The sequence below is a fragment of the Eurosta solidaginis genome, chromosome 4, assembly GCF_040869045.1.
Source record: "Eurosta solidaginis isolate ZX-2024a chromosome 4, ASM4086904v1, whole genome shotgun sequence".
Classification (NCBI taxonomy): domain Eukaryota; kingdom Metazoa; phylum Arthropoda; class Insecta; order Diptera; family Tephritidae; genus Eurosta; species Eurosta solidaginis.
The window spans coordinates 6,124,823-6,140,268 of NC_090322.1; the positions used below are offsets into that span (position 1 = coordinate 6,124,823).

Genomic DNA, 15,446 nt, shown 5'->3' on the forward strand with positions numbered 1-15,446 from the left:
CAAACATAGCCGCCGTCTTTAACACTGAGGCCACCGTTGCTGGTACTGCTGCCCACGTCGCCGCCACAATTGACGCCACTAACACCGCGCCCACCGGTTCAGGTACATTGAATCCGACACAAAACTGCTCTACGCAATCATCTCAGGGGTAAGAGAAGAAACCGAGGTTGACCGAAAAATTGCAATTTTGAAAAAAGAGAAAGAACTTCTTGAACTCGAAAAATCCGTTGCTGATCTAAGGCGCCAATGCCAATACACAAATACTGATAATGCCGTTGGCAACATTAGGTCGAATTTGTCGAAGCGCTTAACCTTCCGAGATATTGAACATACAATTACGAAATTCGATGGGGAGAATAAGACATACAATGTCAATGACTTTTTACGTAACTTTGAAAGGATAATGCAAATGGTGGGAGCTGACGAGCTTTTCAAGTTCACTTGTTTGTGCAACTCGATTTGTGGGGATGCAAAAATTTTGTTAAGCAGAGATATTTTGAACTACGCTGATCTAAAGGCGCTGCTGGTGAGAGAGTTCGGGCGTGTGGTGAGTCGTACCGAAGTCTATAAGGCATTAGCGAATCACAAGTGGGACAGGAAGAGCAGTGTGCGTCGGTACGTATTAGAAATCGAAAATATCGCAACGCGGTGTGATTATATTGATGAATTTGAGTTAATCAACTTTATAGTCGATGGGCTTCAGGACAATACACCAGAAGTTTATATACTACTGAATGCTAGAACAATGAAAGAGTTTAAAGATTCACTTGATTGGTATGAACGTCGCCTCTCGTCTCGTTCATCTAATCGAGAAGCCGCCAACAAGCCTAAGTTGTCCAAGCTCATACCAACTAAAGGCGAAGCCGCAGTTCCTGAGACAAGAGGCTTTAATTGCACCCGTATGGGGCACTTTCAAAGTAAATGCCCCTATGAGAAGAGGCCGGATGGCAGTTGTTTCCGCTGCTGGAAGATGGGTCACGATCACCGAAGCTGCACCTTTCCGAGAAAAGTACTAACACTGAAGAAAACAGTAGCCGCAGTCACCGCCAGTGGGGCCGAAGATATGGATGAGGAAACCTGCTGTCACATGTTAGGATCTATGAACATGGTAAGTGTCGCCTATCTCACCACAAAGATTAAGTGCAAAAAATTTATAGATTTTTCGTCCCTTTTCGATACCGGTAGTCCAACTAGCTTTGTTCGGAAGTCCGTAGTATCAATAGACGTTGACGGAACCCCCGTACAAACAATTTATCGAGGTTTAGGAAGTTTTAAATTGTTAACTTTTGGAAAAATCAAAGCTGAAATAAAGTTTAAAAATAAAATTAACACAATTGTCTTGAATGTGGTGCCCGATGACACCATGGAAATTCCTCTTATCTTAGGTCGAGATTTTCTCAAAAAATTTAATATTCATTTGTGTTCACTTAAGTATGGCGGCATAGATCACCCAAATCAATTATATAATCATTTACTAGATGGAAAATCTTATTTTTGTGCGCTTGATCCAAATGGTGCATGTAGTCTTAAGGTTGCAGAGGGTTGTTCAGGGTCATACAACAATGGATCCAATGATAAGTTGGACGGTGAGATAAACCAATCACACACGGGTATGATGTCTCAGGGGTCTCCTACTGACCCCGCCAACTCGATATATTTCCATCTGAAGGTAGTTTCAATGAGCTGAGCGCATCTGTGTCCGAGGTAAAGATAAACAGCGCCCTTGGAAAAAAGAATATAGCACAATTAGAAAAAACATTAGTCGATAACTATGTGAACCCTACAGATATTGATGTTCGTTCATATGATTATGAAATGAAAATTAGACTGGTCGACGACAAACCATTCCATTCAGCGCCAAGAAGGCTGTCCTATTATGAAAAAGCCGAACTGCGAAAAATAACAGATGAACTATTAAGAAAAAACATAATTAGGCCAAGCGAATCACCTTATGCCTCTGCGATCGTGTTAGTGAGGAAAAAGAGTGGCGAGATACGCAAGTGCGTTGACTATCGCCCGCTTAACAAATTGACGGCTCGTGACAATTTTCCGCTTCCGTTAATCGAAGATTGTCTCGGTTACTTGGGGGGAAAAAATTTTTTTTCAACTTTTGATCTGCGAAACGGTTTCTTTCATGTGAAAATGGCAGCCGACTCCATTAAATATACGTCTTTCGTAACACCGTATGGTCAATTCGAATACGCTCGTATGCCATTTGGCCTAAAGAACGCGCCCGCAGTATTCCAGCGATATATTCACAACATTTTCAAAGATTTAGTCGATGAGGGGTTAATTATGGTGTATATGGATGATATAATCGTAGCCACTGAAGATTTTGAAGCTCATATCGAGCTTGTGGGCAGAGTACTTAGGAGGATGAGAGAGAGGGGTTTAGAATTAAGGCTCGATAAATGTTTATTTGGGTTTAATAAACTCGATTATCTAGGTTATGCCGTTAGTTCAGATGACGTACGACCCAGTGACGCACATGTAGAAGCAATTCGAAAATATAGGCTGCCCAGGAATCAGAACGATCTTAAGACGTGCTTGGGACTCTTCTCTTACTTTAGGAAGTTTATTCAAAACTTTGCAAGGATCTCTGGCCCTTTGCAAAAGTTGACACGGGAAGGTATTAAGTTCGAGTAGTCAAAAGAATCTCTGCAGGCTTTCGAAGAGCTAAAAAACAAACTGTCGGCCGCACCAGTGCTAGCTATATATGACCCAAAGAAACAGACAGAGTTGCACTGTGATGCGAGTTCAGCGGGCTTCGGCTCGGTTATGCTACAAAGGCAAACGGACAACCGTCTGCATCCGGTTATGTATTTTTCAAAAGCTACTACGGCCGCAGAGGCGAGATACCATAGCTTTGAACTAGAGACCTTAGCCATCATATATGCACTACGTCGCTTCAGAGTCTATTTAGAGGGTATTCCGTTTAAGATAGTCACAGACTGCAATTCGCTTACGATGACCTTAAGTAAAAAACAGCTTAACCCGCGGATAGCCAGATGGGCCCTAGAACTTGAAAACTATAATTACACAATCCTGCACAGAAGTGGAGTAAACATGGCGCATGTTGATGCACTTAGCCGATGCACCGAAGCTGGTACCGCGAACACGTCCGAATCACTTGTAACCCTCGCTGGTGAGCCAAATATGTTGGCTGAACCATGCGAACTTGTATCAGCTATTGACGCCAATGAAGTTGACTTTTATATACAAGCCTCACAATACCGAGATGATTCCATAAGAAAGTTACGGTAGAAACTAGTGCTGTGGTCTGTGTTGAACTACGAATTAGCGGATGGCCTTGTCTTTAGGAGAGAGGGGGAGGGTTACTTGCAGATGTTAGTTCCAAAAGATATGGAAGACAACGTTATCAGGCTGATTCACGGGAAAATCGGTCACTTAGGCATTGAAAAGACATGTGATCAAATAAAAAAACACTATTGGATACCCAAACTTAGGGATAAAGTTGAAAATTTCATTCGAAATTTTATCAAGTGCATTATGTATTCTGCCCTGCTAATGTGAACAAGCGCAATCTGCATAATATTCAAAAAAAACCTATACCGTTCGATACCATACATGTCGACCACTTTGGCCCATTGCCTTCCGTCAACTCAAAGCGGAAATATATCCTAGTGGTAATCTACGCATTTACTAAATTTGTCCGTCTATATCCGGTAAATTCCACAAGCACAAAAGAAGTCATAGCCTGTCTCGAGAAATACTTTAGTTACTATAGTAGACCGAAGAGGTTAATATCAGACCGCGGCTCTTGTTTTACTTCTCTCGAATTCAGCGCATACCTGTTAAAAAATAATGTATCTCATGTTAAAGTTGCCACCGCCTGGCCGCAAGCGAATGGTCAAGTAGAAAGAGTAAATAGGGTCATCAAAGCCGTTTTAAGCAAAATTACTGAGCCGATAAATCACGCCAACTGGTCAGTCATGTTAGGACAGGCTGAATATAGCTTAAATAATACCGTACACTCTACTACTGGGCACTTTCCAAGCGTGTTGCTGTTCGGCGTAGAACAGAGGGCGCTGTAGTCGATGAGCTGACAGAACATATCGAGGACAAACAAGAAGTTAGCGAGACACCGAGTCTCGAGACAACTCGGACATCAGCCCTTGCAGCTATTGAGAGGTCACAAGAATACAACTTAAGGTACTTTTCCAAAAGTAGTAAGCCACCTGAGACATACGCCGAAAGTGATTTCGTAGTAATACGTAATGTCGATACAACTGTCGGAACTAATAAAAAACTTATACCGAAATACAGGGGCCCGTATGTGATCCATAAAATATTACCACATGATCGGTATGTAATTAGAGACATTGAGAATTGCCAATTAACTCAGTTACCCTATGATTACATTGTTGAAGCTTCGCGCATTAGAAGATGGTCAGCAGACCAAAAAGAGCTTGAATAGCCCTCAGCAACACCCAGGCGACACTTCACGCATGTATTAGGTTTAGCTAGAATAAGTACATAATCAGCCCAATTCTAAACGAAAATTCCGTGCGAGTTTTTTCCCTTCTCCCATTCCTCGTATTCTAAATAAAAATTCCTTGAGAGTTTTTTCACTTCTCCCTTTCCTCCTATTCTGAACAATGTTCGAAAAAGAGGAAACCGGTTATGGGAGAAAAGTAGGTATTATGAATGTGAGGGAGAGGGAGATTTCTTTGCCATTTCATAGGAGTTTTTTCACTAGTTAAATTGAAGGGAATGTATCAAAATAGTTAAAGGAAATTGGTTCTTTTAAGAAAGAACACTTATTTGTACAAATTTGCGCTAAAATATGTATTTACATTCTACCACAATATTCTCACTGTTAATACAACAACAACAGCAACAATATTCTTTATTTTAAGTCGAAAAGTATATCATAAGCAACGGAAGAGCTCTTTGTATATTTGATGCATCCATCCAGAAATTGCGCAAGGATTTTTAAAGAATGCTTAATTAGATTTTGGCATATGGCGAAAGGCGAACTCAACTCGACGTGGCCGCCAGAAAATTGCTTTGCAGAATGAAAGCAGGTAACTCCGGCAGATTTGTGTTAACCCGCCGTCTTCTTCTTATGCTCCTCTGTTGATGTTGCTGTGGCACCAATTCATTACTCATTTCAGTGTATACCACATGAAATGCAATAATGTGCATTGTTTATATCTTATTTCTTAATTTCAAACAAATTCGCAACAATAATTAAGCTTTTCAATTTTTTAAACAAAATAAGAAATGCGCAACGAAATTTCAATTGACAAAACAGCTGACTTCGAAAATTCGAAATTCCTATTCCCCAATTTTTCTTCTCCCTAGGAGAAAAGAATTGGAGGAATTTTTCCGCGGGAATAAAAAAATCCGCGAGAACAAAATTCCGCGAGAATATTTAGAATTGGTCTGAATATGTAAATAGAAAAAACTCATAAATAATCGAGTCGATTATAGTCAGGTTGGCCGAAGCTGTAATCCACTGAAATGTGGAAGTGTCGGTTGCTATCCGAAAATGGTTGCGTACCAACCTTAAGAGTGGTGTTATTACTGCCATCTATTGAGGAATAGAAAAAGGAGTTCGGTAAACGCAATCATTTAGTGTAAAAGTACGGCAACCTGCATTTATGGTAACGAATGTGGCGAACAACCAATCAGGTGTTCGCTTCTACTCTGTAAATACTGACGCTGCCCTCTGTAGGCAAAATTAGGTTAGGTCTTCCTATTGATTAAGTAAATTCACTTGTAAAAATGTGATAATGTAGCAATGCCTTAGACAATAGAAAAAAGGATTATAAAAAAAGAAGAGAAGTTTAGCAAGCTTGCGCAAAACAGAATAGCTCCTGATATTTTTATTTAATAAAACATTGGAAATTACAGAATTAGTAAAGAACTTTGTTTATTTGGAAACCAGCATTAACACAAACAACAACGTCAGTATAGAAATCTAGCAAAGAATCACTCTTGCTACTTTGGACTGGAAAATTAAAAAAAGTCATCTCAAGGCAAACGAAGATCGCGTAAGTCACTTATCGTACCCGTCCTTCTAAATGGTGCAGAAGCGTGGGCCATGACAATATCAGATGAGGTGGCTCGGGGTGTGTTAGAGGGAGAAGTTCTTCGAAATATTTATGGGCGTATACGTGTCGGTGACGGCTGTACGAGCTCTATGCAGATGCGAACATAGTCCATCGAATTAAAATACAGCGGCTGCGCTCGCTAGGTCATATTGTGCGAATGAAAGCTGATGCTCCGTCCAAAAAAGCTGGACGCACCTATGGAAGCAGAGGAAGAGTGCGGCCCCAGTTCACCCGCAGGAAGCACCAAGTGGAAAACGATTCAAATTCCCTTGGTGTGAGCATTTGGTGCCAGTAAGCTCAACGAAGACGCGACTGACGCACCTTGTTGAACGGATAAACGCTAATTACATATTGTATGTATGTACATATACATATTAACAACAAATAAGTAAAATAAAAGACAAAATTTGTGTATGCGCACCATTTACAACAACACTGCTGACTCAAACGGAAATATTTATAAGCAAGTCGTAATACCAAGAAATCAGCTCATATCTAAGAATTTTTCAAAAATATACTCAGAAAAGCGCTAGCAAAGCTACATTAATACACTCTAATACACATACATATGCCAACACGCACACAACTGTACTAATGAAAATGGGAGATTTATTTTTGGCCAAAGCCAAAATCATAATTAGAAAAAGTCCAAGTGAGCAAAAGAGATGGAGGAGCTCGAATTATTTTAAATGCGTGTCTGGCCAACAATTCGATTTGCAAGATCTGAACAACAGCCGAAGGCGATCGCTTACTTAGTACTAACTCACTAATTTCACTTGAAAATGCAATTTGTAAAGTAAAAAAAAAAGGAAGGAAGAATTGGAATAGAATGCTGTTTGAGTTTACAGTTTTTTGGTTTTCAATTTGTTTGCGCCTAATAGGAAGGCTCTGTGCATAAATCGAAACTCCAAAGTATTTTGGCACTACTATTTGTACTACTTTGGCAATACCAGACAATAGCATAGCCTAACTTTCGTTTGCTGCCAAATTTGGTTCTTCTTAACCAAGGAGTCAGTTTTATTAACGCAAGCTTTTAGTGATAAAGTCGGCTGCTGCTCTCTTGAGACTTGTATGGCTAGTAGAGTCCGACCGAAGTTGCGTTTTTTAACCGAAGCCGAACCGAATGTTCGATTTTTATTACGTAATCGGTCGATTATCGGAGCCTTAGGTTAAGGTAAAAAATCCCGATTTTAAAAAAAGGCTTTCCATGACTGCGCGAATTTAGGGAAATTCCGCTTATTTCAACCCTTCTGCTACCGTTCGAATCGCTAAACTGTTGAATAAATAACTCCAATATTCAATAATGCAAAATGGTCTTTATCTATCATTAATCTATTTTGAGGACTTGGGAGTCACGATAGATGCTAAACTTAGTTTCAACCTTCATATTAATGCTACTGTCAATAAGGCTAGAGGTGTTCTTTCATTCGTGAAACGATGGTCCAAAGAATTTAGTGACCCTTATGTAACTAAAGCTCTTTTCATCACTTTAGTTAGACCGATACTAGAATACGCATCAATAGTCTGGAATCCACAATATCGAGTTCATGCAGATATACTTGAATCAATACAAAAGCAATTTCTACTTTTCTCTTTAAGGAATTTTCAGTGGGACTCTGCGTATAATCTTCCACCTTATACTAGTCGGTTGAAGCTTATCAATCTTCCAACTCTTGCAAGTCGTAGAGAAATGCTAGGCGTTATATTTATGGCTAAACTCCTGAATGGACTGATTTCTAGTCCAATCCTTTTGAACGAAGTAAATTTTAACGTCCCATCACGGGTGTCAAGACATTACAAACCTCTTCTTTTGAGGCAGTGTAGAACTAATTTCGAATCAAATGAACCTTTTCGGTGTTTGTGTCATAATTTTAACACACATTCTAATTCATTTGATATAACGGATTCACTTTTTACCATAAAGAAAACTGTCTTATCCTATCTTAACTCTTAACAAAAAAAAAACAAATCAAATAAATCAAAAATGTTCACTTATTTAACAATGTAGTATGTATATGTATAATTTCTAACTGTTATGTAATTTCTAACTGTTATGTATAGTACTCAGCTGATGATTTTTATTCTGTAGCTGAGCAGTTTTAGATCTCGATGCTTAACAAACCTCCGCCTATCAACGACTCGGCAATAACAAATCCGTGCGTCATGCGGATGCGCCCCTCGCGCCGGTCGGGCGGTCTTTGGAGGGTATTAATCCGTTGGGTATTATTATTATTATTATTATTATTAGACTACTTTAAGAGTACTTCACAATAACACTTATACCTCACAACCAATAGCGTGCTTAAATTAAACTGATTACTGATTCCTCAGCTTGCGCTGCTTTTATACTCTCAGTTTTCTCGTTCATCCATTTCTCCTAAGGTCTAGTCATTTCGCGAAACTGTATTCCAAAACAATTGTATCCCTTGCTTGGTTTTCAGCCATATACATGTATATTTGTAGTTTGTAGCTATATACGTGTGTATATGTGAGTCCTACTTCGACTGATTATTACATGCGTTTGTGAGTTTCTCTCCGCTGCCTTGTATTTATGTGTGTACATGATGATTGATTTGTTTACGTACATACAACTTTAACATTGTGATTTCCTACGAAATGGAAATTAGCCTCCCCTTTGCAGGCCTATTTAAAGCGTTCTTAACTAGTTCGATCGTAGATGGTTCTGAAAAAGTCGCAGTGTTTGATTATTTAATTAAAATACATATAGCGCAGACTTAAGCGCTGTGGGTAAAAGTGTGGCTGCAAACGGTCCCGCTCTGCATCTGATAAGCGTCAATTCGGAGGAAGTCATTAAATCTGAAGTGCAAAACACTCGGTTTGCCGAGCTGTCTCCCACTTTCTCTGCATGGTACTAGTAGAAGTTGTAGACGCCTTTAGACACGAGCTTCTGCGTGAATGGGACAAGGTTTGGTGGCCGTATTGCTATCGTTATCGACCGTTACAATCGAATGGGTCTACTCTTCCTCCCAGTCTGTTCTTTTTGTGTTAACAGTGCTCCTCCTAGTCTCAAAAGTTTGACCGCAAATTATCTGTGTTATCGGCAGGCATCAGTCCCGTTCAGGAACGTAATATCAAAACCTCACTATCTCAGGTTGGTATCCTATCCCCACTTTTGTTTAATTGTTACATATCAAAACTCCCTTCCCCACCAGAAACAGTTACCATGGAGCCCTTCGCCGATGACTGCATGATAGGGGCAACAGCTCCTAGCACTTCTATTGGTTAGATTTGATATACAATCAACGACTGTATCCCAAGTGACAAAGCTGTAACCTCGAGAAATTTGGTTTGAATTGTAATGTCTTCAACCAAATCCTTGTCGACGCTATTCACAACGTGGAAGTGGCAAATGATGGCCATATTGGACATCCAAGTCGATGACATTGCGTTACCAACTATACTGGCTGTTACGTTCGATCACCTCGTCTCCGATATGGTTGCCGAGCTTAAAAGAATCACCCTGGATGGGCTGCAGACTTGTCAAAACACCACGCTGTTGTTATTGTTGTCGTTGTTGTAGCGGTAAAAACGCTTCCCGAAGAGTTTGCGGAGTGTTAACGATATGATGGTCCCTTGCCGGATATATGTAGATCCGGTACGTTCCTGCAACAAGCACCCTTAAGGTACTAGCCCGACTCTCTCGGGAGCGATTTGGTCATGTTAACATTGAATCAACTATACCATTTACCGCACGAACTTGCAGTTTCAGAAAGCAACCTCCCCAGAGAGACGCGATCTGGATAATCCAACAGGTTAAACTTTTACTTATCCAGAATCAACCCCGACATCCTCATTGTGGGATTGAAGGGGTTGATGAGCGCAATTCAAAGCTTTATGGCTTCACAGCTTCCGAAACCCAATTTTCAAGCTCACCTACGCTAGGAAATCCTTTTACAAAAATGAATGTGGCATATTCAGTGGGCGAGGTTTGGCGACCCCAAAGATCCGCATGGAACTAAAAGTCAGGGGGCGGAATGGCCTAGAAGGTTCAATGTGGTCATATGAAAGCGTTCCCGAGATGGTCGGGATAGTATCTCAATGGTGCTAGGGACCATCATCATTGATAACACTACTCAAAACCTTCGCTACAACAATAACAACAACATTCCTAATGAATGTACCGCAGGTAACGTGTTCTCACATGGCACCAACCATCTTTTTAGTCGTTAGGTGAAACCAACGCCTCTAACACCCATATCCGTAAGTGAGAACCGTTAGAAAAACCGAGAGAATTAAATTTGATCGTCTAATCAAAAATGTAGCATGCCCTAAACTGTGGCACACAAATTTCCTTCCCCAACATAAGAATAATGCGGAATCAATCAAAAGTGAACACAGGTTTTATGTTATTTTTTCGACCAACGCGCGTATACGCAACCAGAAAGTCAAATTGCACCAAAAAAACAACCAACAAACGATTAATTTCACATACATAAACTAGTATGTATGCGCTTTTGAGTGTGTATGTGACAGCGAGGGTGTTTAAAATGAGCAGAGCAAGCAATTTGATGATCGGTCAAGCAAATAAGCGCGCTAACATACCAACACGCACGCACACCTACATATATACATATAAGCCAGAAATGATTTAAACCTTGGACTAAAATTAAATCGACAAAATGAATTTACGCCAAGATGTGTGTTGGCCAAAAAGTTCAAGCGAAAGCGGACACGAATACGAACACGAGCGCAATGAAAGCGTGGGCCAACAAAAGAGTGGCATAAGTTGATGATGTTGTTGGGAAGAGCGCGCTGGCCAGGGACACGACTCTTGTGCATGTGTGAGAGAAAATGTGATGAGTGAGCGTGTGTGTTGATAGGCTCGATTGGGCCAAAAGCTGCAGGCGAAAAGAAAAATGAGGAAATGGAAAAGTCCGACGAAAGTCAGAGAAGAATGCAACGCGAACGCTGTAATTAAAATTGTGTGCGCTTTTTATTTATTTCAATAAGGGTGTGTGTGTGTGTGCGCTTTAGTTGCTTATTTTCATATCCGCCAAAAACAGTCGGACATCGCTTACTTAGTGGCATTGCTTGTTTGAGTTTTGTGATATGATCTTACCTCAGCGAGTATAGCAAATGGCAACAACGAAAAGGCTGCTTCTCCACTTCTGCGCTTTGCGATTGAATTTTGTTACGAAAGTCTGCTCTTTATTAAAATTACGATATTTGCATGAACCACGATTAACCAGCGTTCGCTTTTGATATTCAAAATTTTCGCAATTCTTTCTTTCGTTTTTGTTTTTGTTACTGACTGCTTGTTTAAGTTTTATGATTTTTTTGGACTCACTTTTGCTTTTCACTTGCCATACCACAAGCTCTGTATGAGCAGCGCTCTACTTTACCACCTAAGCGTTTATGACAAAAACGCGTGCACAGCATTCAAAGACAAAACACAGACTAGCCAAGAGTTGTACTCGTACAAAGACGATGTTTGAAATCTATTTTTAAAGAAAATTGTTTCAACAACAAAATTCACGTAGAGCAAAAGCAAAGGAATACAATATTCGTTTTGAAGAACGTTAATGGTGGGCGAGCGCGCATAGAGAATGTTGGCGGAAAAGCGGGTGAGGGTGGTTCGTCGTCGCTTTATGATCAGGTCAGCCAAAAGAAATGCTTACGAAATGCTCGTCTTGCTTTAGTTTTTGTACTTCTTTTTTTTAGTTTTATAGTTTTCCTTTTTTTTCAAAAAAATTCTATCAGAGAAGGGCACTGAGACGCACAAGAAATCGACGTGTCGGGATGCGAATACATACTGAAATGCGAAGATGTGCTCAAATAGGCGCTGAGCCTTTATTTATAGAAATTACGTTGAATTTTCTTTTTAGTGGAAAACTTTTGTGTATCTCAGCTGAAGCTGAAATCACTGCGATGTTGTTGAGCGCATATTTACGCAATGAAGCAATCATTCCGCACCTTTGTTGTACATATCGACGGCTGTGCTGACGATGAATCTCCCTCGGTAGCCTTTTCGAAAATGATCATTGACAATAAAAAAGAAAATCAAGATTTTCTCAAAAAGTGTTCCCCAACTCCTTCCGCTGCCGTTGGAATGTTTTCAGGCGCCTTTATACATACATTCCTATAAACTGATCTGGACATTGTACAGCCTCAATCATTATCTGTTAGCTTTTCACCAAATCAAATAGCTCACGACTTGCAGACGCTTGCTTTCAATAATCCACTAGATAATCGCTGAACATCGTTTGGTGGAGAGCTACATGCGAGACGGTGACAACCAGGCAAGAATACTCCGGTCGGTTGAAGGGATTTCTATGAAATTTCATAGGCAGACTTTGAACACCATGAGGCGCCTTACGAAATTCACTGGAGTAGGCAAACAAATAATCGTTTCGGGTTTGTGATGGAAGAGGGACTTCTTCGCCAAGTACTGCAGCAACGCCTGTCGGCGTGGATTTTGACATGATCCGCATAAAAACATGAATCTATTGCTTTTGTACAAGCAAACTTACAAAATATGTACTGTACAAAGAATACATTTATGCAAAGAAGACCATTTGAAGAAGTTGCAGTCTGTTGTTTGTGAGCAGATCGATCATGGCAGGAGTGCGGGTACGTACTTCCGGGAGAAAAGGCTTTGAAGAGATTTTCAAGTTATAATCTATATAGTTGTGGCCTAGTCCGTCCTGATGTAACGTTGTGTCAGTTGTTCCCGATTATTTAATAAAATCCAAATTAAAACAAATCCTTTAAAAATGATTTCCTGCATTAACCAATACTCGTACATTCTGTTAAGCAACAGCAACTATTTATTATTCCAGTTATCTGCGCGCCCTTTAGTCGAGAGAGGAGAAGGGTGATGTGGAACGAGCGCTACCACCGCTACGACAGCGTCTTTGGCCACACGGTCAGAAAGTTCAACTCTAGTGGCGTAATATTGATGCGCCAATAGAGGCTGATCGACTTCAGCGTTGTCCTTAATATGGTCAAATTCATCACTAAGTTTACATATAAATAGGTCTTTTAAGCCAAACGGCTATTCATCTATCGAATTCCGTGTAACCAGATCACATGATCTGATCTAGAATGAGGTATGTAATTACGCTTACAGGAGCTACAATAACATGCTCATTGGTTAATATTAAAGCAGCTTACTATTCCTGTGATTGGGTTTGTGATCATTATTATGGGTAAGCTTGATTGTGAACGAGATGCAGATGTCGTCACATGTAGTCACGTAGCTGTAGTTGCGATTTACTGTGATCCTGCAGTCGTTTAGAGAAAATCACAGGAACATTATTAAGTAGTTGTATACAGGGGACCTGTTGTTGTTGTTGTATTAACGATAAAGACACTCCCCGAAGGCTTTGGGGAGTGTTATCGATGTTGATAGTCCTTTGCCGGATATATATCCGGTACCTTCCGGTAACAAAGCACCATTAAGGTACTAGCCCGACCATCTCGGGAACCATTTATATGGCCACATTAAACCTTCAAGGTCATCCCTCCCTCCCCACCCCCAGTTACATGAGGAGCTTGGGGTCGCCAGAGACATCCAAGTGAAGAACGTCTATCTTGTTGTAACGTAAAGCAAGGTCGTTGCCTAGAGCCTACGTTAAAAGCGAATGTACCGAGATTTGTAGAGGAAAGCTAGGTGGGATATGCGAAAAAAAAATTTTTCAGAAAGACGTGAGAGTGGGAAACTTAAGCCACTAGACATGCGGTACTAGCATCTGTCTCACCTTTCGGTCTGGGGATTTTAGTTGCTTCTAACGATACGCATGCCCACGGTTGCATATTGCGTTGCATATTCTGAGCATCGTAAACTGCTGTATCAATACTTTTTAAGAGCTCTTCACCTCCATGCTTGAACAGCTCAGGGGATAGTCTGTCATTTACCGGCGTTTTATGATTTTTGAGCCAGAATATAGGTTTCCATCAAAGGGTTTATGATCTGCCTCGCTTTTTACCAATAAATTACTCTTCAAAGCAGCACCAAGAAATATATCCAACATCCGCGATTCAAGGGTTTGTGTAGCTCAACCCTTTGAAGGGATTGCCAGCGCTGTTTATAGCATATCCAACCCAATTGTCAGCCTCATCTACCCGTGGCGAATCCTCTTTCTTCAGCATGCGAGACCCTGGCGATCCAAAGCTCGTCATGAAACTAGGGGATGTGGGATGGCCTAGAAGGTTCAATGTGGTCATGTTAAATCGGATCGGGCTTGTACCTTTATTGTGCTTGTTACGGAGTCCGGCAAAGGACAATCAACATCGGGGAGTGTCTTTATCGCAATAACAACTACATATCTAGAATTCATGCAAAATTCAGAGAAAAATTATAACCAAGTATCAACCTCGCCTATATAAGCATAACTTTCGGGAAGTGCTTTCGACGCCAATCAAAAAAAAAAAGTTCTAAGACGCAGAAATTATAATTTTTAACGGATCACCGTGTTCATAATTTTATTTCTAAATCATTGCGAAAATAATACTTTAATATATAAATACTTACATCAAGAGCAAATGGCGCCGAATGTATATGTATGTACATACATATGTATGACTCAACACCTAAGCGACTGACAGACAGATGAACTAACTAAAGACTGTATGCTAGACTTTAGAACAGATTGTGCCAAATGTAAATAATATTGGGAAAAAAACAAGAGTAATAAAGAGAGCGTGAAATACAAATTTTCCAAGAGTAATATGCGACTGCTAATCTCGGACTAAAAATAGTGGCCAACATCGAAATATGTATTTTCAAAAACGAATAAATGTTTACTCAAAAAAAAAAAAAAAACAATACAAGCAATTTAGAAATGTAAACTTACATGTTAGTACACATAGTATCTATGTTTATACATATGTACACAGCCAATGGATAAATAAACATTAATGATTACAAAAGTAATTTGATTAGTTCTACAAAACAATTTCCGAGTTAGAAATGCTGCGCACAGAAGGGGTGCATGAACTTTTTCGCCACTCCACTGCAAGCCACTCACAGAACTTCTGCATGTTGAGCTCTACCAAACAAATGGTATTGAACTCTAGATTTGCCTAGGTGTTATTTTAAGATCAGTTCAATTACCTCATCAAAAATATACGCAATACCTACGAACACTGCTGTTGCCACTACATGCAAGGCTCATACGAATTTATAAACAGAAAAAAAAACGAAATTTTGTATAGGGAAACACGACTCTAGGAAGCCATAAATAAATCTGAACTCATCTCAACACTTGACGCAGACGTGAACCAACGCAAAGCAGCGCTATACAGAGACGGGAGCGAACATAAAGTGAAGCAGAGCATTGACTTGCTTACTCCAGCATAGACGGCGAGCCAAAAAGGAATAAGCGCACCGCAACGACCAACAGC

The 15,446-nt window shown here is 40.2% G+C and overlaps 1 protein-coding gene across 6 annotated transcripts in view; it reads right to left on the reverse strand.

The window, feature by feature from the left end:
- Positions 1 to 15,446, reverse strand: part of LOC137248891 (hybrid signal transduction histidine kinase M) — an 82,303-nt gene that overhangs the window by 21,191 nt on the left and 45,666 nt on the right. For 2 of the 6 annotated variants that reach the window (XM_067779868.1, XM_067779869.1), the window contains exon 1: positions 11,161 to 11,382. The exons of 3 other annotated variants lie outside the window; for them this stretch is intronic. Coding sequence is in view for 1 of the 3 variants with exons in the window: in XM_067779864.1 (XP_067635965.1) it covers positions 11,389 to 11,408 (20 nt within the window). In the remaining 2 variants the exon portion in view is untranslated. One more of the 6 variants, XM_067779864.1, reaches the window with a different exon arrangement.